The sequence below is a fragment of the Grus americana genome, chromosome 2, assembly GCF_028858705.1.
Source record: "Grus americana isolate bGruAme1 chromosome 2, bGruAme1.mat, whole genome shotgun sequence".
Lineage (NCBI taxonomy): Eukaryota > Metazoa > Chordata > Aves > Gruiformes > Gruidae > Grus > Grus americana.
The window spans coordinates 13,125,254-13,147,354 of record NC_072853.1 but is presented as its reverse complement, the minus strand read 5'-3'; the positions used below and the strand labels follow the sequence as shown (position 1 = coordinate 13,147,354).

Here is a 22,101-nt window from a genome sequence, read left to right as displayed (position 1 = left end):
AGCACAAGATGAACATCTGCCGAGGCTCTGGGGCGCTGGTGTTTTTAGCTGGATCATGATGGCATTTGGCGTCTTGGGGCTTCATCACTCAATGTCATAGGTTGACCTCTCCTGACTTGGCTGGCTGTGTCCAAGCATGGGGTTTGGATGTGTAAGTGCCTGCAGTTTGGCTCAGGCCAGCACGTCTCCAGCTCCTGTGTGTAAAACTCTCTGGCACATGAAAAACTGGAGAGTTCAGGTTTAGAGCTCCGAGTATTGGGCCATTGCTCAAGACGCCCTTAATTCATAGCAAGCCGTGAGCTATGGACACAAGTTTTGCTTGCTGGGAAAGGCAAAATCCACCTTGAGGATTGTATGACCTGTCTATGTAGAAGTAGCTCCTGGTGTTAAGCCTGTAAACACAGCGGGAAATGTCCCACTGCGGTTTTGCACCTAGACAAAGTGTGGTGGCTTATACAGTCCAGAAAGTGCTCTCCACCGAGAAACAAACAAATCAATGGTACTCTGAAGTATTTTGAGCAAGTACCTCCAGAAGACTTTTTGCCTCAAGGATGCATAAAATGCAGCCTTCTTCTCTTTCCTCATTACATGCTTTGAATCCTTTTTCCTGGCGTTTTCATGGGTCAGGGTGATGTACAGGCACTGGAGAGCAAGCCTGTGCCTCCAGCAGGTGACCTGGGAAATCCAGGGCAGCAAGGTCCTGGATTCACTCTCTGAGGATGGAGAAAGCTTCCCTGGGAGAAAGGGATCTCCTCCAGTCCCCTTTGCCCTGGGGAATGTAGGAAATCATCTGTGATCTGCTGTGACAACCAGCAACTTGCTGCACACGCAGTGGCAGTGAAGCACTGGGACGTCCCCTGCCAATGGTAAAACTGCTGCTCTTTGAATCAAGTGATTCCTCTTCTTCGTGACTCCTTGTCCTTCTCTATTGCTAATTTTTTTCATTTTATTGCCATTTTGTTGTTGATTACAGGGTTACTGTAAAAGCGCTGGGAGGTTGGCATTCAGGTCTTGCTCCTAAAGCTGGTAATGGTATCACTGAATAACCTCACCTGACTAAAATGGACTGCATGAATAGAAAAGGTGACTGATGGTGAGGTCTTTGGATGGGACTTGGAAAACATGCATTGACTCCTGTGTGTAACACCGGCCTTGGGTCCTGCCTGCAATGCACATGTGCTGTGCACACCTCAGGGAAGTTTTGCTGAATTGGTTCTGATGCAACTTTTCCCCATTGTCCCTTTCTGTTATATTTTATGTTGCTTGCACCAGTGTTTACTTCTGCCTTAAACTCTTTATTATAAGCCCATCAAATAACTACGTTCAGTCAGGACCAGACCTGTAGGCATCTCCATTCTTGCAGAAAGCTTGCTACTCACAGGACAAAACTCAGCCCTTTTTATCCTCAAATGATGCCTGTGATGACCTGACAGGGCTTTGAAGAGGCACCACCAGGTCACATTTGAGGACCAAAGTGCTGGTGGCACAGACAGGCTTTGCAGTGTCACTTACTCCTCCACCAGCACAGGGTGATGGATAAGCTCACTTCGGAGTGGGGAGATTTGCTGACTCCAGCCATGAGTGGGCAAGAACTCGCACTGCTGTCTCCCCTTTACCGACCCAGAGAAATGCTGACATCAAGTTACTTGTGTAGAGCCCTGAGTTAGAGCTAAACTGATCACATTCATAAAAAGATGAGCTGTGCTCCATCTGGAGGTTAGTGCAAGGGCAGGAAAACTCTTATATTTGGGTTTCTCAAGTGAAATCCCCCAAATTTTATAAAACAATATTTTTGTTTGCCTCAAAACAGTCAACACAATCTCTCTGTACTTGAAATCTGTCTCATTAAGAAAGTTTAATATATCCTTTTTTGTTGTTTTTACACCCTCTTGCTCAGGCTTGCCACATGAGGGTGGGATTAATCTGAACAAATGTAGATGTCTCAGGTGTCTAGACTGCCTTCCCAGTTGATGGGGAGAAATGGACACTTCTGATGCCAATTCATTTGGGTGCATTTCTGACATCTACTTGATACGGATTACCTGGCATCGCTGGCTGGGATGTAGCAGCCTACATCTAGATGTCTGAAGTTAGGCGAGATGAATCTGTCACTGGCATCTAGATGTGTGGCAACAGATCACACTCAAATAAACCCCATATTGTGACTTTATGGGCTATTTATGTCTTTATCCTCTCATGCTTTCTGATGAAAGTGCTGGCCAGGTGGCTGAGCTGGATCCAGCTGGTGTAAGTGGGGAAATTGTCAGAGGGACTGTGCTGGTTAACACAAACTAAGCATCTGGCCTAAATTTCTTTTTCCATGTGGATCCATATTTCCTGCTTTATTTTCATGTGAAAGTCACCCTGAAAGTCTTGTTTCCTGGGCTGTTGTGGGTTTTTTTTGTTTGTTGGGTTTTTTTTAAGCTGCACCTTTGCAAATATCAGAATTGAAGCAAAGTGTATTTTTCCTGCTAGCTCTTTACTCTTACTGCCTGCTGAGGAGAAGAGGTGGATTTTCTGTGTGTTTTATAAAATTTCTGAAGAACACAATCTTTTCTGTGACAATGGATATCTTAAAATTTGGTGTTTCTGGCTGTGCAGGCTGGAGCCGTGCAAAAAGCCTTGAAGAGCCATTATCCAACCTGCATGTGCAGACTGAGGGTGAGATGTGCACACTGTGCCTGATCAGCAGTAACTCTGGGCTTTTGTACTCTTAGAAAATAGGAGATAATTTGATTGAATTTAACCTGCAACAACAGACATTTATGTTAAGTGAAATTGCTTGTCATTTCCTGCAGTTAATGATCTGTACTGATACAAGGCAACTCAGTTGTGTCTAAACCCCATTCCCATCGGCTGTGCCTCTTCCAAGCTGTAGTTCAGGGCTTTGGCTAACTCTGAAACCATGGTTTTAACCATCACCTTCAGAAATGCTGCCCTGGTAGAAGTGCCCAAAAATGGACCCTTACAATGGACCCCACAGATGGAAAACTACCAGGATTTGGTGTGTCCCCACTGAAGGCAAAGGGTCCAAAAGTTTGCTGTGCATTGTGGCTTCCTCCAAGACAGAGACGTTGTAGGATGGTCTCTCCACCGAGAGCAAATGGCTGTGTTGCCTCTCTGAGAGTGTCTCACATTGTTCCAGCTAATGTTCCTTTGCACTGGGGATTTGTCGGTGGCAGGGAATTATAGAAGATATAAAAGAGACTTGCTATAATGCAAGGTTTGTGACAAAAATAAGTAATCCTTTCTAAAGTCAAAATCAGCTTGCACTTCTTACCTTTTTTCACATGCTTTAACTATGTCCTAAATAATCCTGCCTTTTGGACAAGCAAATAGGAACTACAAGCTATGAATTACAGCCTAGCCTCTGTAGGACCATTAACTTCTCTGTTCCTTGATTTTGCTGTCTTTAAAAATGAGTCTATGCTTGCCCTTGCAAAGCTCTCTGAAATCCTCAGAAGAAAGTATTTCTAGTTATTATCAGATAGATATTTCTGCTGCATTACTGAGGAATACCTTTAACATAAACAAAAGGAACTGTCTTCTGAAAAGGGCTTATCGCAGTAGAAAAGCAATAGGAGGCTGAGTGGGATTATTCTGATTAATTTTAGGTATTATATAGGATCCAGGCTGCTTGTTGTCATTGAGGCAAGTATTCCTCCTGAAAACAATTCACATAATACCAGATAAGCCTTTGCTGTTAAATGCTGCCTGGAAGAGCCTGTCTGTCTCCGCTGGTCTGCTAGGAGAGGTCCTGCCTGCTAATATGCAGTGGGACCCTCCTTTCCTCCACCCCAGCAATGGCGAACATAGTAAGTGACTTTTATTTCAAGTTTGGGGCAATAGTCCTATTCACTACAGCTCAGCAGCTCTGTTAGGGACTGCAGCACAAGGAAAAGTGAATCAGTTGTGCCAGGGAAGAAATGTTTTTGAAATAGCAGGTATGGAAAATTACTTCAGTGATGTATTGCTTTCCTCATTCAGTAATATGAATACCCTCAGCAAGTTTGTAGATGACACCAAGCTGAGTGGTGCAGCTGATTCACTGGAGGGAAGGGATGCCATCCAGAGGGACCTCGACAGGCTGGAGGAGGAGGCCCATGTGAACCTCAGGAAGTTCAGCAAGGCCAAGTTGCCTGCACCTGGCTTGGGGCAATCCCCAATATCAGTACAGACTGGGGAATGAATGGATTGAGAAGAGTCCTATGGAGAAAGACTTAGGGATACTGGTGGATGAGAAATTGGATATGAACCAGTAATGCACGCTTGCAGCCCAGAAAGCCAACTGTATCCTGGGTTACATCAAAAGAAGCGTGGCCAGCAGGTCGAGAAAGGTGATGCTCCCCCACTACTCTGCTCTCATGATACCCCACCTGGAGTCCACTGCCATCACTGTGTCCAGCTCTGGGGGCCCCAGTACAAAAGGACATAGAGCTGTTGTAGTGAGTCCAGAGGAGGGCCACGAAGATCATCAGAGGGCTGGAGCACCTCTCCTATGAAGACAGGCTGAGAGAATTGGGGTTGTTCAGCCTGGAGGAGGAAAGGCTCTGGGGAGACCTTATTGTGGCCTTTCAACATATAAAGGGCTCTTACAAGAAATACAGAGAAAGGACAAGGGGCAACGGTTTTAAACTGAAAGAAGGTAGCTTTAAATTGGACCTAAGGAAGAAATTTTTTACAATAAGGGTGCTAAGACACTGGAACAGGTTGCCCAGTGAAGCTGTGGATGTACCATCATTGGAAGTGGACAAGGTCAGGTTGGACGGGGCTTTGGACAACCCCACCTAGTGAAAGATGTCCCTGCCCATAGCAGGAGGGTTGGTCTAGATGATTTTCAAACGTCCCTTCCTACCCAAACCAATCTATGCTTCTGTGATTCTATGAATAGAAGATTATTTCTCTGTATGTTTATACAGAAGGGAGCATATTAATAATTCCTCCAACAATCTTTCTTCATATAATAATCTGTATCTTATTTCATGTTTGTTTGCTTTTCTTCTTTATTAAATAGTCCTAGTAAAATATGGATGAAATTTGAAGCATAAGTGTTGCAGACGCGATCTTTCACAAGTGGTTCATTCCAAATTTTTATTTGGAGACAGTCTCCTTGCCTGACTATGCAGACAGCTGTTTTTGATGAGCCATTTCTATCTCTGATACTAACAATGCTTGTGGCAATTGCTGGAGCTTGGCTGCTTCCAAACACCTTGAGAAATTCTGCAGTAACCAGAAGTGCTTTCTTCAACCAAATGTGCCTCTTGTTGACAAAGTGTGACTCACACCCCAGAACAGCAAACTCCTTTGAGGTGCACCCTGTGGAGGCAGGGTGTTCTCAGGCACATTAATGGGAGGCAAATATTGAGACATAAAGATGTTTATTTTAGGCACTAGCAGTGCTCTAGTCATTTCATACAGCCTTTGTTTGAACAGCTTCTCTCCAACTTCAGTAAAGTAAAGGAGGAATGTTGATGAATGATGTTATATTGATGGCTATGATGCAAATGGAGAGAGGAGATGTTTGTCTGGGAAACTTTCAGGCCCTCTCATCTGAAAGATACAGCTAACTTTGAATGAAAGGGTGATTTTGTGGAAAGCCTGGGCCAGTTGCACGCTTTCTTTCTACAAGTTTGGATTTTCTGGTAGCAAATGGAAACCAAATTGCTGCAGCACCAGTGCAGACCAATTTCCAGTCCAGTTTAAAGGTATTTGGCAGCATCAGTGTGAAGCATGAGCACTTGTGACTGGCCACTGCTACCTCCCTGACCAGCACTGCCAATGGCTCACCCGGCACTGAGCGGCAGTAGCCCTGTGTCCTGCTTGTAGCCTTTGGAAGCTCCCTGGAATTTGGCTCGGGCAATAACTCTACAAATGATTGTTTAAGGTGATATTATTTTTTTCTCTCTCTCATGACTAGTTCAGGACCAGAGAAGGAAGGAGTTTATTTGGCCTGGCAGGGTACAGGCTGTCCCGAGTGAAAATCAAATCACCCTGCAATGATTGCTGTCTGAACTTGGACACAATTACTGTACCAGCTATTTCATAAAATGCTCAGTTTAAACTTGATATCTATAGAAAAGCTGAAGGCAGCATCTGCTCTTCTGGCTTTCAAAAGATATATGTCTGTTGTGAAGATAATCCTCTAAAATCATACTGAAGATTAATTTGAAAGTTTTGCAGAACAGGAGGTTATTCTGCAATATATGACTTAAGCTGTAGCACTTCACAGCCCCACTGAGCCAGAAATAAATTAATTCTTAGCACTTTAAGAGAAGCAGGATATCCATCCTGTTTCAAGAAACGTCAAATACACCCGCTACTAACCTCTGCATCTAGGAGCATCTTTTACATTGGTCAACGACTGTCTTGTTACTTATTTGGACTGGGACTGAAGTAGGCACAATAAGAACAGATCTATGATGGAAGGATAGATTGAAAAAGAAAAGAAATCCATTGTTGGTGATGTAGAATCACAGGGGCATAGGAATTGAAAAAGTGTTGTCAGCACATGGGCAATGCAAAAATTATCACTTTAATCTCATACACAGGCAGCTGTAAAGAGAGAACTATATTATGTGCTCAAGAATTGGCAGTAGCTTTTGGTAAAACTCTGGGAGGGTAACCTACATCCCTTATCCTCCACATCTGCCCATCAGGATCATTGTGTGTGCCCAACAGGCACTTCTCTTGGTAAGGTGAGCTACAACCTTTCCAAGGGTGGAATAAAAAAAGGCTCTCTGGCAGGTGGAGTGACTTCTGAGCTGCTTTGTGCTCAGACACCTTTTTGTTTATAGAAACCAACCTGCTTGGCCTCCTGAACAGTGTTTAACCTTCATGTCTACTTGATAGAGAATATCACCATGTGTGTGATGAGCTCAGATGCAGAGCACTTCCCACAGTAAACAGTCTGGTTTTGTTCCTATGCCAGAAAGGATTAATTTGGGATTAATACTTCCCTGCTGAACAGCCGATGGTTATGTTCCAGTGCAAACAACGTGCTGATAAAACAGAAGCATCTTTGCAAATGTCACTGCTTAATTGGCATTGACAGATTATTTTACATCATCACTGGAGAGTGATGAACTGGTCAGCAGTTTGGGGTTGTATTGGTGGGCTGTAGTTTTGGGCCATGAGTCCTGACAGCTGGATGCAGGATCCTGCACTGAGCAGAAGGCAGATCATCGTATCCCCATCAGAGCACAGGAGAATTCACGGCTCTGCCTTTGGGACCAACAAGGTTTGGTAAAAATAGAGCAGCCCTAAGGATGTTTCATACCCACAGCCCAGGCAGCCTTCAATGACTGGGAACGTGTGTATGGGGGAGGGAGAGGAGTTAAACCCTGAGGCTTAATTTGTACCTTGACAAGAGAGTAACTTCTGACTTGGGACTGATCCTAGAACCATGTCCAAAGCTTACGTCTTACTGTGCGCTAAGTCCACCCAGATGGGACTTATTATTTCTCTCCTCTTCCAGCTCCACAGTAATTTGCTGACAAATCTTGCCAACAGTCTCTGGAAAGTTGAAGATTAAGTATGTTGGGAGTACTGTAAAATAACAAGCCCCTTGGGGAGAAGTAGGATGAAGAGCTGAGCTGAAAAACACAGGCTTGAATGCTGACACTGGGCACTGCTTGTGAAAGGTTGAACCACTGTCTGCGAAATGGCTCAGTAAGGGATCCTTGACTTCATTTGGTCAGGAACGGTTCCTGTTCAGGATGGAGACTCAGGAGGGGAACCCACAGGGCACTAAGTGAGGTATCAGCAATGATTATCAGGCTGATTATAGACCGCTCCTGGCTGGCCTGGCAATGAGGCTTCTCCCTGCCTTGCTGGCTGACTTTCTTTTGCAGACCAGCACAGACCCAAGCCTATCACTGATGCTTTGTTATTTCTGTAGATACAGTAGATTTGTATGACATTGCAAAAGCAGAACCAAAGGCATTAGCAGGGGTCTGAGCTACTTTGTGCTGCCTGAGCCATGCTGCAGCACCTGCTGTACAAGGAGGTAGGTGGAAGGGGAAGCAAGGGTGCAGAGATGTGCCAGCAGCTGCTTGGCTGCCTTGAAGCAAAGTTAGGATCACAATTCAGGGCTCCCAAGTATCAGCCCCTCTGCACTTCGGCATGTTTTTCTCTTCCCAAAATTAAAATTTCTAGTAAAGCAAGTGCAAAAAGATTGAGTTAGAGATGTTACCACAAAGCCGAGGTCCCCCCTGGGTAGGGCACTGAATGTAGTACTTCACTTCCACAAATTTGAAATATTTTCCTTTACATCAAAGCATCCATCAGTTCAATATTCAGTAAGAAATGCACTCACTGAGGTTAACCTGACAGCGTTGCCCCACGCCAGCCAGGATTTGCAGCAGTCGGCAGGTTCTGGCTCTCCATCCCTGGCTGACCACGCTGCAACATGCTTGCTGAAGCTGCAGGAAGCATCAGGAAAATGCTCCTGCCATGGTTCTGTACAGATTCTTCCATATCTGCACTTCTCTTGGCCCATGATCAACTTGCGGCATCACTTACAAAAGTAAAATTCTGCTTTTTATACTAGGCTCCATCAAACGTCTTTACTTATTTTCAGCTGGATGCCTCTGCCTAATTTTTAACACATGGATTCCTCCCTCAAAAATTACAGTAATTCCATTTCTAGGGCCACCCAGTCACTGAGATAACATACCAATTTATACCTGCTGAGGAGGTGGCCTATTTAAGCTTCTCATTTTTTCCAACCAAGTATCTCTTTCTCTCAAATAATGTTGTTCCAACGACTCCCCAGCGGCAGACAATGTGGTTCAGGTTCTCTGACATACAACAAGAAGAATTAACTCCTATTTGTAGCTGCTTGCATTTGGCAGCAACATCCCCAGTTTGAGGCAATTTACTTCAATCCAGATCCCACAGAGCAAAAGGCACGGAGTGCTGCAGGGTTTCAATGGTGATTGAGAACAATGTTTTGCACCCATTAGAGAAACCCAAAACAAAACATGTGGATAGCTAAGTGCCTATAGTAGTTGTGAGGAACCATTTTGTTCAAGGGAGTCTTTCCTTAGATGCACTGGCCCATCTCTATAAATACTGTGGTTTCAATCAGAGCACTTCTCAAATAACACCGAAGCCTCCTGATGCTCTTGCCATGGGACAGGTAAACATTTTAAATCCATTAACAGAACAGGCCACCCAAAGCTACGTAACTTTATGGATGTGGCCGGAGTGAACCTGGAAATAGACTCAATATCTTGACTTACTTTTTATTCCTTCCTTTCCACTGGAGACCTTGCTTAGTCCATGACTGGTCTGCTTTTTTATGAGAAGAGGGGCTGAGTCATTTTTTTAATATATTGACTAGTGAAAACCTCCCCTTATGTAAGCTTTCTGTTCCTTTACACTCCTAAATGTACTATAACTTGGTGCTGGGCACAGCCCCCACCTTGGTTTATCAGGCAGCTCAGAGAAACACCCCCTTTGTAAATACAAGGGAGTTTTCTGTTCAGCCTCAGATTCATAAAATGAAACCCCAGCGCTTTCCACCAGCTGTTCCTGTGGCACAGAGCAGTTCACCACGCAGAGGGATTGCTGTCCTGTGCCACCCTGCACAGCAGGCACGAAGGCATCAGCGCTGTGGTGGGTGGGTTGATGCTCACGGCCCGACGCACGAGGTCTTTCTGCTGGACGGCAACGGGAGATGCAAAGCACAGCCAGCCTCTGAGCACGGCGGGAAAAAATGAGTTCAACAAATATTACTGTGGATGGATTTACTAGGGGAGGGGAGAAAAGAGGCAAGGCTCAGGGAAAACTAGGCCCCCCAGGCAGGGATCTGTGATGTGTTCTGTGATCTGTGATGGACGGCTGGTGAAGGCAGGGTGCCCGCAGGGCTGTTTGCTGCCACCACTTCCCTGTGTTAACACCACAGCTAGAACCAGCCCCCTTTATTTTACACCAGTTTCAACAGGATGCTGCCAACTACCCGCTGAAGAAAGCTCGAGTTTTGGCTACCTCCTTCCTGAAGCCTGTTACCCCAATCCTGGACACTGCACCCCTCAGGAGGCATTTACTGTGTGCTGCAGCAATAGCCAGAATTATTCTGGTGACATTTTCCACTGCTCTTGATGCAATGGCAGGAAGAGGCCAGGACCCCACTGTGTTTGAGCCAGGATATGTGCACAGACGGGCAGTCTCTGTCCTAAAGAGATTTTAGTTTCACTAGCGAAGACAGGCAAAGGGTGAGGGGAAAGGAATTGCCAGTACAATGGTCGTACAGGTGGGAAACATCACTTAGGTTGATTTCAGTAATTCAGCATCTATCTTCTCTATAGCAGCCATGACTTTCTTAGTGATTAATAGTAAAAGGAAGGGGTGGTTCCTGGGCCAAGACTCTCTGTTGTACCAAGTGCTCTGCAAACATGTATTGATCTTGCTGTACATACAGGCACAGATACGGAGTCTGCTTCTGCCCTACTTGTTGCACAGCAGCTCTGGAAACTTAAACTTTGGGAAATATGAGCAGAAGTTGCAGCTGGAAGCATAACGATGTGGTCCTTCCTGGCAATGAGAACAGGAGATACCACCCTTGCAGCCTTTCCTTCCTGTTACTACACTTAGTTAGAAACCAGCCAGTGGGATTTCTCCGCCATGCCAACCCTTGCCATGTGGACTGAGGAGCAATGTACATGTTTACATCCACGTCTTTCAGCATTAATCCTCCTCTTAAAAAAGCCCCATAGGCCACTCGAGGAAGACATCTCATGTAGCCTGGGGGCTGATTTACACCTCTTTGCACATTGAACCTTGACTTATTCAGTTGCAAATTTTAGAGCAAGGTAGTGAAACTGTTATATATTGGTAATGAATCATTACTGAATTCAGCCCTGCAAGAGTGACGTGGTTGGAAGTCATGCCATGAAAAGTTGGATGTTGGGGTTTTTTTTTGGATGTTACCAGGCTGTGAACAACCCACCACTAAGAGGGCTCATAGGCTGCTCACAGTGTTTAGGATTTCATCTGGAAGCAGAGCGCTTTAAAACCTGGCTTTGGTGAATGTGCTTGGAAGTGGCAGTGTTTTGTGGCATGTCCCAGGGACCACACTGTTTTGCCATTAGCCCAGTCGGCCTGGACTAGAGGTGCTATTATATACTATTATACATGTTGCTATACCCTTCCTTAGTGTAGCTCATGCTTTTCACCAACAAAAGTTACTAAGCCTTTTAGGAAATTAGAAAGCTAAAGCAACAGTAACTGCTTGGGGTGTAGCACATCATTACCCAAACCTAAGACATGTGCTGATGATTTCTATTATTGTTATTATTTTTTATGGTGGCTTGTTTGTGGTAGAAACAGAAGGAAGATGAGAGAAAGTAGGAAAAGATATTGAAGAAGAATACTCCCATAAAAAGCCAGAATAAGAACTTGGGGCTAACTGCGAACTTCATAAGGGTGAATGAAAAAAACCAATTTATTTTCTGCTCCACTGGAGAAAAGGGGATTTTGCACAGGCTTTTTGAAGATATAGGATTGTGTGAGATATCTGATTTAATTACCATTTTTCCTCCTAGCAGAGCTTTGCCCAACCACTCAAGTAAATCAAGTCCGATTGGTGCCAGTGAAGGGCAGGGCAACTGCTGGACAGCTAGGCTGGAACCTTCTACATCCTTAAACCAAGGCAGAGCAGGTGCAGCCGTCACCCAAAAGAAATGAAAGGATGCAGAATTTTGAACCTGACTGATCAGTTGGGTTAAGCTGCCTAACACCGTTTCATTTCTCTGCTGCACTTCTCCTTCCAGCAAAACTACTGGTGCCTCACATGCTGTGGGTACTTCATCACAGCAGTGAACTTAATTATTTATCTTGGGAAGAATGAATCTCCCTCCTCTGCTGAGGTTCAAATACTTAATTCCAAAGGTGTCTCTAAAGAGACATTCAGCCTCATAGCAATAGACTATCCTCTCTACGGGTCAGTTCCCTCTTATTGGCATCAGACAAGGTTAAGAACAGTGTGAAAATGGTCTTGTGAGAAGTGCAGAACAAAAGAGGTTCTTATGCCTCTGTAACCTGTTCTCAGCAAGGACTGGAGTCCATCCAAGAGGAAATGTCAAGGAAATAGCTGCAGGTTCAAGACAGGAGGCAACAGTTGTGAATAATTTGGAAGTTTACTGACTAAAAATAACATGTATTAAGCTTTTTAACTGGGAAAATGGGAGGAGAAGAGGGAACCACAAACCAGAACCCTGTACATTGAGTTGCAATAGAGAAGAGTCAGGCAAGGTATGGGTGGAAAAAGTGAGAAAACAGAAAAAGAAATGATGTTCTTATTAAATAATAACTGGGCATAAATACATGAATACTTAAAATAAGCCTATTTCTCCAGAGAGTGGTTGCTCAGTTTGTCTGAAATCTAAACCTTTTCAAGGTGTCTTGGTGGGTGTGAAGATGCTGGTATCCTTTTAGCTGTTGCTGGGGGCAATGTGTGGCTCGCGGGCTTTATCCTGCAGGTCTCTGCAGAGTAAGAGGAGTTAATGTTTGCACAGGGATAAGTTTTTGTTCTGGTTCAGTGTTTACCAACTTGACTAACCAGGCACCACATTTGCTACCAGCAAGTAGCAAACACATATGCAGTCTTAAATGCAAATATGAGCTTGGAGAGCCTGTTCATGATGTAAAAGGTAGCAACTGGCATTAAAACAGCATGTTGGAGCCCTCAGCAGTGGCACCTCAGGCCCACAGGTATGTCTGACACCCTCAGGGGACTCTTCCAAGGCTTGAGTTAAATTCAGCTAATTCTATTTAAAGACTTCTTCTTGAAGGAAAAGAAACACGTCCTTTAATGCCTGTTTAATTGCTCCTGGCAGAAGTGATTATTATTGCTTGTATTTATCTATTCCATACCGTCTTGTGCTTTCTTTAATCATTTCTACCTGCACGAAGTCAAGATAAGACTTTCTGAGACCAGCAGGTGATGGTTCAAGCTCCCCGTTGAGGGAGGAAAGGACTCTAAGAGGTGCAGGAACAGGACAAATGAGCACCCTGTATGTAATAACTGCATTCTTTATTTTGTGAGCATATATTCATATGTAGCTCTTGTGTGTTGATGTAAGAAAAGTTGTGGAATATGACCCTTACTTTGCACCTGTTCAGGATGTGGCTTCTTTGCTGTCATGAATCATGATGTGTAAGGATGGTAAATGTGCCAATAAAAAGTCATTGCTTTTCTGTAGAAGGGACGGGATTTGAAAGAACCAAGTCTGTATGTGCGTGGGTAAATGGGCAGTGTTTGCAGAGGTCCCGTGCTGTTGTGCTGCTGGCTCTGAAGCCTTCTCAGAGCTTTGGAGTTTAAGATTATTTGCACGGAGCTATGCACAATTCAAAAGTGCAAATTGCAGGTTATTCAGAGTGTGTTTGATCTTCTTCTAGATCATTTTTTAGTTATTCTGCATATAACAGTGTCCAGGAAAATAATATTTAATTAGAATGCTAAAAACATGGAAGCAACTGGATCAAACTGTAAGGTCTCCTTCACCCCAGTTTCTGCCTCCCAAGAGGGTCCAAGGGTGGATACTTGGGAAAAGAGTCTGTGAAACAGGTACATGATCCTGCCCTTAGCAGTTTCATGCAGCCAGGAAGTTTATGAGCTGGATGGATATCAGACCTGCTGTCAACAAACTCCATAAATTTACCTGAAATCCCTTAGAATTCTTTAGTCTCAACAACCTTCCTTGCAATGTGTCTTATGATTTATGTGTCTCTCTGAAGAACATTTCTGCTCATTTGTTTTAAACTTGTTGCCTGATAAAGTCATTGAGAGCACTCCCGTTTTGTGGTCTGGGGACTGAAACTGAGAAACTCCCTCTCTATTCATCTTTCTATGTCATTCATTATTTTATAGCTCACTTCCAAACACTGCTTCAGCTGCAGTTAGACAATACAGTAAATCCAGGTACATCTCAAGAACAAGGTGCTCACATGAGGCCATGTTAATTGGGGATGAACTCACTTTCCTGTTCAAGTGTGTTCCAAGAACGGATTAGTTTTTTCACAATCAGGCTTTATTCTGGATCAGGTATAATTCTGGCAAAAGCTCGTGTTGTTTGCTTTGATCATTCTGACAGAAATGTGATAATGAACCCATACCTGATTCAAATCCAGCATGACTGTCAGGTGACCCAGCCATGCACCGATCTGGTACTTATGATCTAGGAACCACCAGAACATGAGAACACCCTGTGAGGTCAGATCCAGTATCCGTCTGGCACAGTGCTCTGTCTCCAGTAGTGGCAAAAGGAGGTGATATTCAGGGAGAGCACGTGAGCCTAGCCACTTTCTGCAGTCCATTCACCCCTGCATTTACATTTTTATCATGAGTATTAATGGATACATCCCTGTCTGGTCCTTTTAGTATTTTTAGACCTATTTCATCAAGTGCATCCTCATTCTAGTGTTGTGGGGTTTGCTAGGTAACAAGAAGCTCTGCTTTCACCTCATTCACCAGCTTAAATTTCTAAACTGTGATCCTATTCCCATTTAGTCATCCTTTCTCCAAATGACGAGTCCAAGATGTTTCAGTCTCCCATCAGGTGGCTTCTCCCACTCTTTTCTGTGCCTCCTCTGACCCTCTTTTTCTTGAGATTTGGAGTCCAGAGCTGCACACGGTATCCGAGATGTCAACCTGAATTATTCTGTGATCCCATCTTATGATCTGGTGTGGGTTCACCAATGCTTTAGAGGTAAAATAACACTCACTGGCTTCTTCCCAATATCCCTCCTGATGATACCCAGCACTGTACTGGCTTTTTTTACTGATGCTGCACACTGACCTGATGACTTCAGAGACCTCTAGCGATGACTCCAGGACCATCTCCTTGAGTTTGATTGCCAGCTCAGTCCTTCTCAGGCATGCTTGATTATTTTTACCTCACTGCATCACCTTAAAAACACAGGCTATCATCTCTTTTCCAGGCTGAATAGACTCTGCCAGGAGCCATTACCCTCCTCTGATCACGCTTACCAGTGTTTTCTGCACATTGCTGAGTTTTGAGTTCTTTTCAAGAGGATGCAATTGGAGCAACAAGCAGTAGCCAAAATGAAGTAATTTAGTGGCATATGATGTTCCCTATCATATTTTTGTCTCATTTCTTACACTTCCTAATGGCTGATTTCAGTTCTTGACTGCTGCAGTGCAATAAACTGAAGTTTTACAAGGAATTATCCACAAAGACAGCAGAATTTCCTGAGTTGTAGTAGCTAATTTAGAGCCTATTATTGAACGTACAGCGTTAGTATATAACTAGCTTTGACCACTGTATTGTCACTTTGCAATTTTGTTTTCCTATTACTGATGAGATGTTAATAGTGGAGACAAAACATAAAATGTCAGAGTGTCACACAGATGTGAAGAACTTCAGGCTTAAGAACTGATACCTGTGTGTGTGTCACAGCTGATTTTTAAACAGCAGCTTGTCATACAGGATTGTGTATTCACCTTCTGGAGGAGCTGAAACTTTTCCATTGCAAATCCTTGGACCTGTCAAAACAGAGGACCCAAGTGGGAAATCAGGAAAAATGGAAACAAGTTAAGACAGCTAGTGAGAGCTCTGGCTGGTGAAAGAACGACAGCAGAAATAATGGATTTTGGGATAAAGGGAGTGTCACTACTGAATCATGGTAAAGTATCTGACAATACACTGTATGAAGCAACTCTGCACTGGCAAAGGAGATAAATTAAATGAACAAATGGGAAAAGTCTTCCCTGAACTTCTGTAATCATGAGAAAAGAAAGCATGAAATGGATACATCATTAACCATTCATTAAAGTGTTTCTTGCTTCCTAGATGACTAAGTATATAGAAGCTATTTTATTCAGCCCTCTTTGACAATTAAATGTAATGCAATAAATTTCTTCCCTGGGACTTCATTTATTATCACAAATGAGATACTAGCTTAATAAAAATGTTCCTGAATTAACCAATTATGCTCGCATTATAGTTTTAGATGGATTAGGCTTTTTATTCTGAATCCCCCATCTTTGTATTGTAACTATGTTTTATTCTTTGAAATGAGTGGTTTAAATTATGAGATAATTTACATTTCCTTTCAATTTCCTTGACTGGTATATATTGTGGAAGTGATAAAATGAGCGAAGAGACTTATGGTTTTGCATTTACAAAGGAAAGAAAACATTTTTATAACCTAGAGAATTAGGTTCTTTTTGCTTGTGTTTATTTGACGAAAATTAGAACTAATAATGTGGAGATAAATATTCACCTAGTGCAATACCGTTTGATCTAGTGCAAAACTCTTTGGAAAATTGTTTTGTTGAAAGAGGCAGAATTTTCAGGAGCTGCAAAAAAATATAAACCACTTTACAAAATGCAAAGAACAAAATGCAAAGATACAGACCCACCTAACGAATTTTACATTCATGTGTGAGAAGGCTGAAGGCTGTTCTTCCTCTTTTTTCAGTTTCTAACACTTTTTCAGTCAAGGCAGTCACTGTACCCATAGCTTTACAGTCCTTAGGCACTGGAGCTGGCTCAGATCTGAGCTGCACAAACCTTTGATCATCCCTGAACTAAATAATTTTGATGGTTCCAAAAAATTTGCTGAGACTGCTGCTTCCAGGGAGGAAGGAACCTGGGGGGGTGGGGGGGAGAAGAAGTGGGGCAGCTGCTTCAATAAGGATTTCCTGCTGCCAGGAGCACACTGGCAGCTCACTCATTCTGTCTTTTTGAGGACTTCTGGATGGTCTCAGGAGAGGTCAGGTTGACCTTTAAAAGTCCCTTCCAACCCAAACTATTCTGATTCTAAACCAGGATTTGTTTCTATGCCTGCCCTCTGTGTTTCCAAGGATCCCTAAATCTCACTCCCTTGTTTTGTTCCTTGGTGCCCACCAGGACCACGCTTCAGACACCAGCACTAGGGAAGGGCAGCCCAAGGCTCGTGGCTACAAAAATGGACCTTGACAAGCATCTCAGTCTAATGCAGGTTAATCCTAAGACTGGATTTTGCTTGAACAAGAGGTAAAAAGCTGCATGGAGAGGGGGTCTTGTGAAAGGGTGCAGAAGGTCCCTCCTCAAGCTACACATCCGTGTGTTTAGATGGCTCTGGTTGTTCTTCTGACTCTATACCAATGGAGAAGTGATTTCAGCCATCCTACAGTAAATGTCTACAGTGAGGCAGGTAACCTGCTCCCTGTTAAGTGTCCATTTGTCTCTGGGTGATGTGTGACCATTCCCACTGCAAGAAGCTATTCTCCTCATACACCAATTCTCTGAGCACACGGACTTCTGGAAGGATTTTTCTGGAAGAAGAAACTAAGTTTAAACAATGTTGAAAAACTCCAAGGAGATTCTGTATTTAGTAAGGTCACTTGTGTTCTCTTGCTGACAACTCTGACGTGCTTTTTTTTGCCAGTTTTCCTTTAAATTAGACTGCAAATTGCAGTTATCAGATACCTGAGAGAACATTATGCAGTACAAGAAGTGACCATGAAGCCTCTGTGATGATGGCATAGCTTAAAAGAAAAAGAAAGGGCATGAAAGGATTTTTTAGAAAGTTAACAAGCTAGAAAGGTGGAAGCTGCCATGGATAAATCTTGATGAGAGGACAATACAGTTTGTGAGTGTTTTTGAAAGAGTATGAAGAATAATTCAGAGCCCCAGTGAACCTGTGGCACTGATAATGGGAAATGAACCCTTTTATTTACAGATTTCTGGTGCAAATCCAACATGGTCTGAGTATAGTCAAATGCTGCGGTATAGTTGCTATCCCACTCTTATTTACTATTCATATCAGGGAAACCTCAACGAATCACAGTCATAAACTAGGGCCCATGTTGTCACTGTACATGTGCAGAAGAGAAATAGTTGTCCTTACTCCAGAATTTTTACAGTCCCCATGTGGAAGGAGCTGGGATACTCAGTCCTCTTTGAACTACGTGAAGTTCTTCATTAGCTGAGATGGCTGATTTTTAATTGCTTCTAATCATGGCACTTACAATGGGAAATGTGTTGATAGCCTGCAGGAACTCTTTCTTCCAGCTTCTCTTTGGACATGGATTTGTTTTATTGTATCTTAAATTAGCTTGTTGGATCCAGGAAGGAACAAAATCCTTACCTGTATTTGTGCATCATGTAGCATCTGGGGACAAAATCTCACCGAAGGTTGTCAGTACCACCACAGTACTAACAACCTCCAATCTCACCATGGGTCCAAGACGGATGAAAGACTTTTTGTGCACCCCAAGTCTCTCCTGTTTCCCAGGTTCTTGCAGTGCCATGTTCGTGCCTTGCTGACAGCCAGGAGGGCCTGTGGGGAACGTGGGAGACACTTCTTCACGACATCTTTGAGGTCTGCCTAGAGGTGGCACACAGTTTTATGCCTGGATTAGGGATAACAGACGGGCGTGAATAACTTTGGGGACATTATCAAATCTGGTGAAACTACACAGAAGCCTGAAACTTTCCCTTCTTGGCAACATTTTCCTGTGAAAATTTTCACAATCTCAGGGAGAAGAGAAGGAGTAATTTTCAAGTTTTTAGCAGTTGATCGAATTTATGTTGCAGCTGCGGTGAAAAGAAACATTCCTTGTGGAGATTTGAAGAAAGATTACTTCTTTTTTCTTTCCAAGAGAACAAACTTTCTATCAAAAAAGAGTATCCACAGAACATTTTTCAGAAGCATGAATGATTTTATTAAGCATTGTGGATGTTACCCATGTGCACAATATGTGGAGCACGTACACTGTCACTGAATGACAAGCAGTTTACATATCAAAGTGATGGATCCTCTCTGTTGTGAGGGATTGATACCTTCAGTTCCCTGAAAACTTCATTTACTTACCTTAGACCTTTACAGAGAAGTTTCTCTCTGGCAAATCCCATATATAATGAACGCTGCCCTGACATCTTGGCGAACAACCCTGTGCTCTTCTTTCCCTTAGCTGAGCCTTGCAAGTGGCTTGTGCTGCTGCCTCTCCGGTGGTTTTGTGGGACATTTCTCTACGTGGCCACTGCTGTCCACGGCCGAGGTAACCAGTGGGCCAGGCGTGCAGGAGAGCTCAGGTGCACCCTGATGCCTCTCTGTGCACGAACCTCCAGCAGACTAAAAAACTGAGATTGAAATCTGGTTTGCTTCAAAGATAAATTTTGCTGTTGGCACCTGTGGAGTTATCTCAAGCTTGGCTGTTTCTCTGTTTGTTACTCTGTTGCACCTTCTGCAGTGCTGTCTTTAAAGGCTTTTGGTGTTGTGTAAAAATAAAAATCATGGAAGACGTCCCAGTTTCCACATCAGGTTTTATTAATGGCCATTGCCTTCAGTTGTTCTCTGAATCCTGATTTGCTTGAGCCATTTTTTTGTCTTGGTACTATATTTCTGGTCATACTTGGCCAGGTTTTGGAATTCTTTGGCACACAGAAGTTGTGCTTTTTCTGCGATAGTGCTCAGCATTGCTGGCATTCCTCTTGGGCCTGGCCAGTAAACTTAATTTGCTTGCTCTGAATACAACTTTTAAAAGTTATCAGCTTCCCTTTCCAGTTTGCAGTAACTTTTCCTCCATGCACCTTGAGTTTGCAAGTGATTTCAGATGTTTGAGCATTGATTGCTATCAGGTTTGCTCTGCTCGTGGGTGACTGCTTGTTTGGGCTACTTGGGCTGTGTGCTTCCCCAGGTAAGTTTTTATTCCTACAGCAATTTAGGCAAACAAGTCATCTCATGATAGGGGAAAAAATGTGCTGGTTGTTTGTCACTGCATGCTTGTGGCCAACAAAAAAAAAACCCTGAAAAATGTTGCCATTATACTATATTCTTTGTGCTTCCACTCTCACCGCTTGGTTGGTTTGTCAGTAGAGGTACTAGCAGAAAATTCTTGAGCAGCACGGGTTGTTTCTCCCTCTGAAATATGCAGCATTTTTGTTTCCTTGGAAAAACTGTAGTATGAAATCATGCCACAGAGAGTTCCTCTTGAACCAATGTGACCAATAATTGGGAAAATAATACAGAGCAGTACGCTAATAAAAATGGAGTTCCAGGTGGGTTGAAATTCACCACTACTTACAAATTCAAGTGGGATTTAGTGAATGTTTCAGGTCTCAAAATGAGGTGTAAAGAAGTATATTTTCAAAATATAAAAGCATGTAATTTCAACATTTCAAAATGAAATGTTTCAGATATGCTGAAATGTTTTTCCTGACATTTCAAATTGAAAAGGGCCGAATTCCCTGTAAACAGAACCGCGTATTTCAGTATGATATGATATGAAATTGAAGCTATGTTGATTTCAGCATGCAGGTAAGATCCGCAACAAGAACATTTACATTTTCACCATCAAATAAAGCCAAGTGAATTGTTTGCAATGACTTTGGGTTTCTGAGTATTAGTCAGATTGGTCTGGTTAATTCAAAACTATATATCCATAGGCTTTTATTTAATGAAAATAGCCTCTCAAAACTGGTTTGGTTCTACTGATTTCTTTTCCCATTTTTTCTTTTTTGTTGTAGTTCAGGCATTCAAAGCCAAGAGTTCATTATCGCCTACCCCTATTCCAAGCACTGTCCACTTTACCATTAAGGAAGAACTTCTGTGTATATTTCCTACATTATTGTTACTGTTTTGCCAGACCTTTATTGGCAGTAGAAAAGACATGTGCAGACTCTAAGGGTCATTATTAAGCACTAGTTCAAGCCTCCAGAAACCTTCAGAAACCTGGAAAAATTAAACTGCATGCTCCAGTGCTCAGAGATCTGATTTCCACTCCCCAATCCCCTCTTGAATGATGAATCATGTGGCTTAAAAGCACACAGTTTGTAAAAGGAAGAAAAATAAGAAAATCATCAAGATGATAGATAAACAAAACCCAGCCAGTCCTTTTCCAAAGTGTAAGGCAATTGCAAGACAGACAGGTGCTTCCCTCTGCTTCTCCAAAATCTTGGGTTGAAAGGGTCTCTCTGGGCACAGCTTTAACACAGAAAATGGTGTTTTTCTTCCATGTTGCTGAGAATGGATGCTGTGCTGATCCCTGCTTAGGGTCAAGGGAGAAGTCCCATCTTCTTCCCACAGCTTTCCTTCTCTGCGGTATCAGCTCCTGCCTCAGCTCTAGGGTATGAAGTTGGAGCAGTAGGTCAGGTGTGAATTGGAGACTGTTAAAGTTATTACCCTTGTAGTCATACTTTGTTCTGTGCTTGCAAAATGCCAGAACAGTGTCAGTGTCCTATTCCAGGACCGGTACTCCTGGACCCTGACAAAGGGCAAACAAAGACTTTGGTGGGATGAGGCTGGCTGGCAAGAAGGAGGAGGGACTGGTGGCCCTTCTCTTGTCTTCTTTGGGCTGGGCGATGGGAGGAAAAAGTAGACCCTTTTTTGAGGGGAAAAATACTGTATGACATTTGTAGAGATATTTCCTTTCACCCTCCTCTTTAAAACCAACTCTACAAAATGCAACTGGTCTTTCTCTCTACTCTCTCTACTCACCAAAGAGCTGAAGGACAAATGGAAGGATAAAATACAAAAATGCAAAACAGCACAAACCTCTGAGCAACAAACCTGGGCTTGTGTCGTCGCTGGGAGAGGTGCTTTATCTCAGCTTGGCAGCTGCACTGCCTGCTGCCCCGGGGCCGTGGGGACTTTTGCCATCAGTTTCCTGAGAAGCAGGACTGCACCCTGGGTCCTTGCTGCATGTCTTGTCATGTTTTATCTGTGATGGTAACCAGCCCGGGGCCATGCTGCCCTGCCTGCCCCTCACCCCACAAACACACCTCGTTCCTGGATGACTATGGTAGGCTCCTGGCAAGGAGTTATGGCTAAAACTGAGTGAACGCAAGGGATAAGGAAGCCCTAACAAGGCTCTAGAGCCACGTTAGCCAGGCATGATCTAAGAAACTACGTCATGAAGCTTTTACTGGGTTAGTTTTAAGCTGGATCAATTCCCTAATCCAGTACAGGAAGACGTGGGAGGCAGAAAAGCCCCCCAGAGTGGTAGCTGGGCTGAAACATCTCTGAAACACATCTTGAGAAGAAACCCTTATCCAGTCCTGTTCATGGCTTTGCTGTTGGAAGGGAGTGAGAACTAACTAAATAAATAGCAAAAGCTGTGGTGGTGTATGTGCCACCTGTACCGTGGGC

General features: G+C 43.4%; 1 protein-coding gene across 6 annotated transcripts in view; it reads left to right on the top strand.

The window, feature by feature from the left end:
- Nucleotides 1–22,101, top strand: part of FER1L6 (fer-1 like family member 6) — a 101,552-nt gene that overhangs the window by 2,628 nt on the left and 76,823 nt on the right. For 5 of the 6 annotated variants that reach the window (XM_054815517.1, XM_054815513.1, XM_054815515.1 and 2 more), the window contains exon 1: nt 12,626–12,714. The exons of the other annotated variant lie outside the window; for it this stretch is intronic. In XM_054815517.1, coding sequence (XP_054671492.1) covers nt 12,677–12,714 — 38 coding nt within the window. In that variant the 5' untranslated portion in view covers nt 12,626–12,676. Of the gene's footprint in view, nt 1–12,625; nt 12,715–22,101 lie in introns of those variants that run through there. 6 annotated transcript variants of the gene reach the window in all.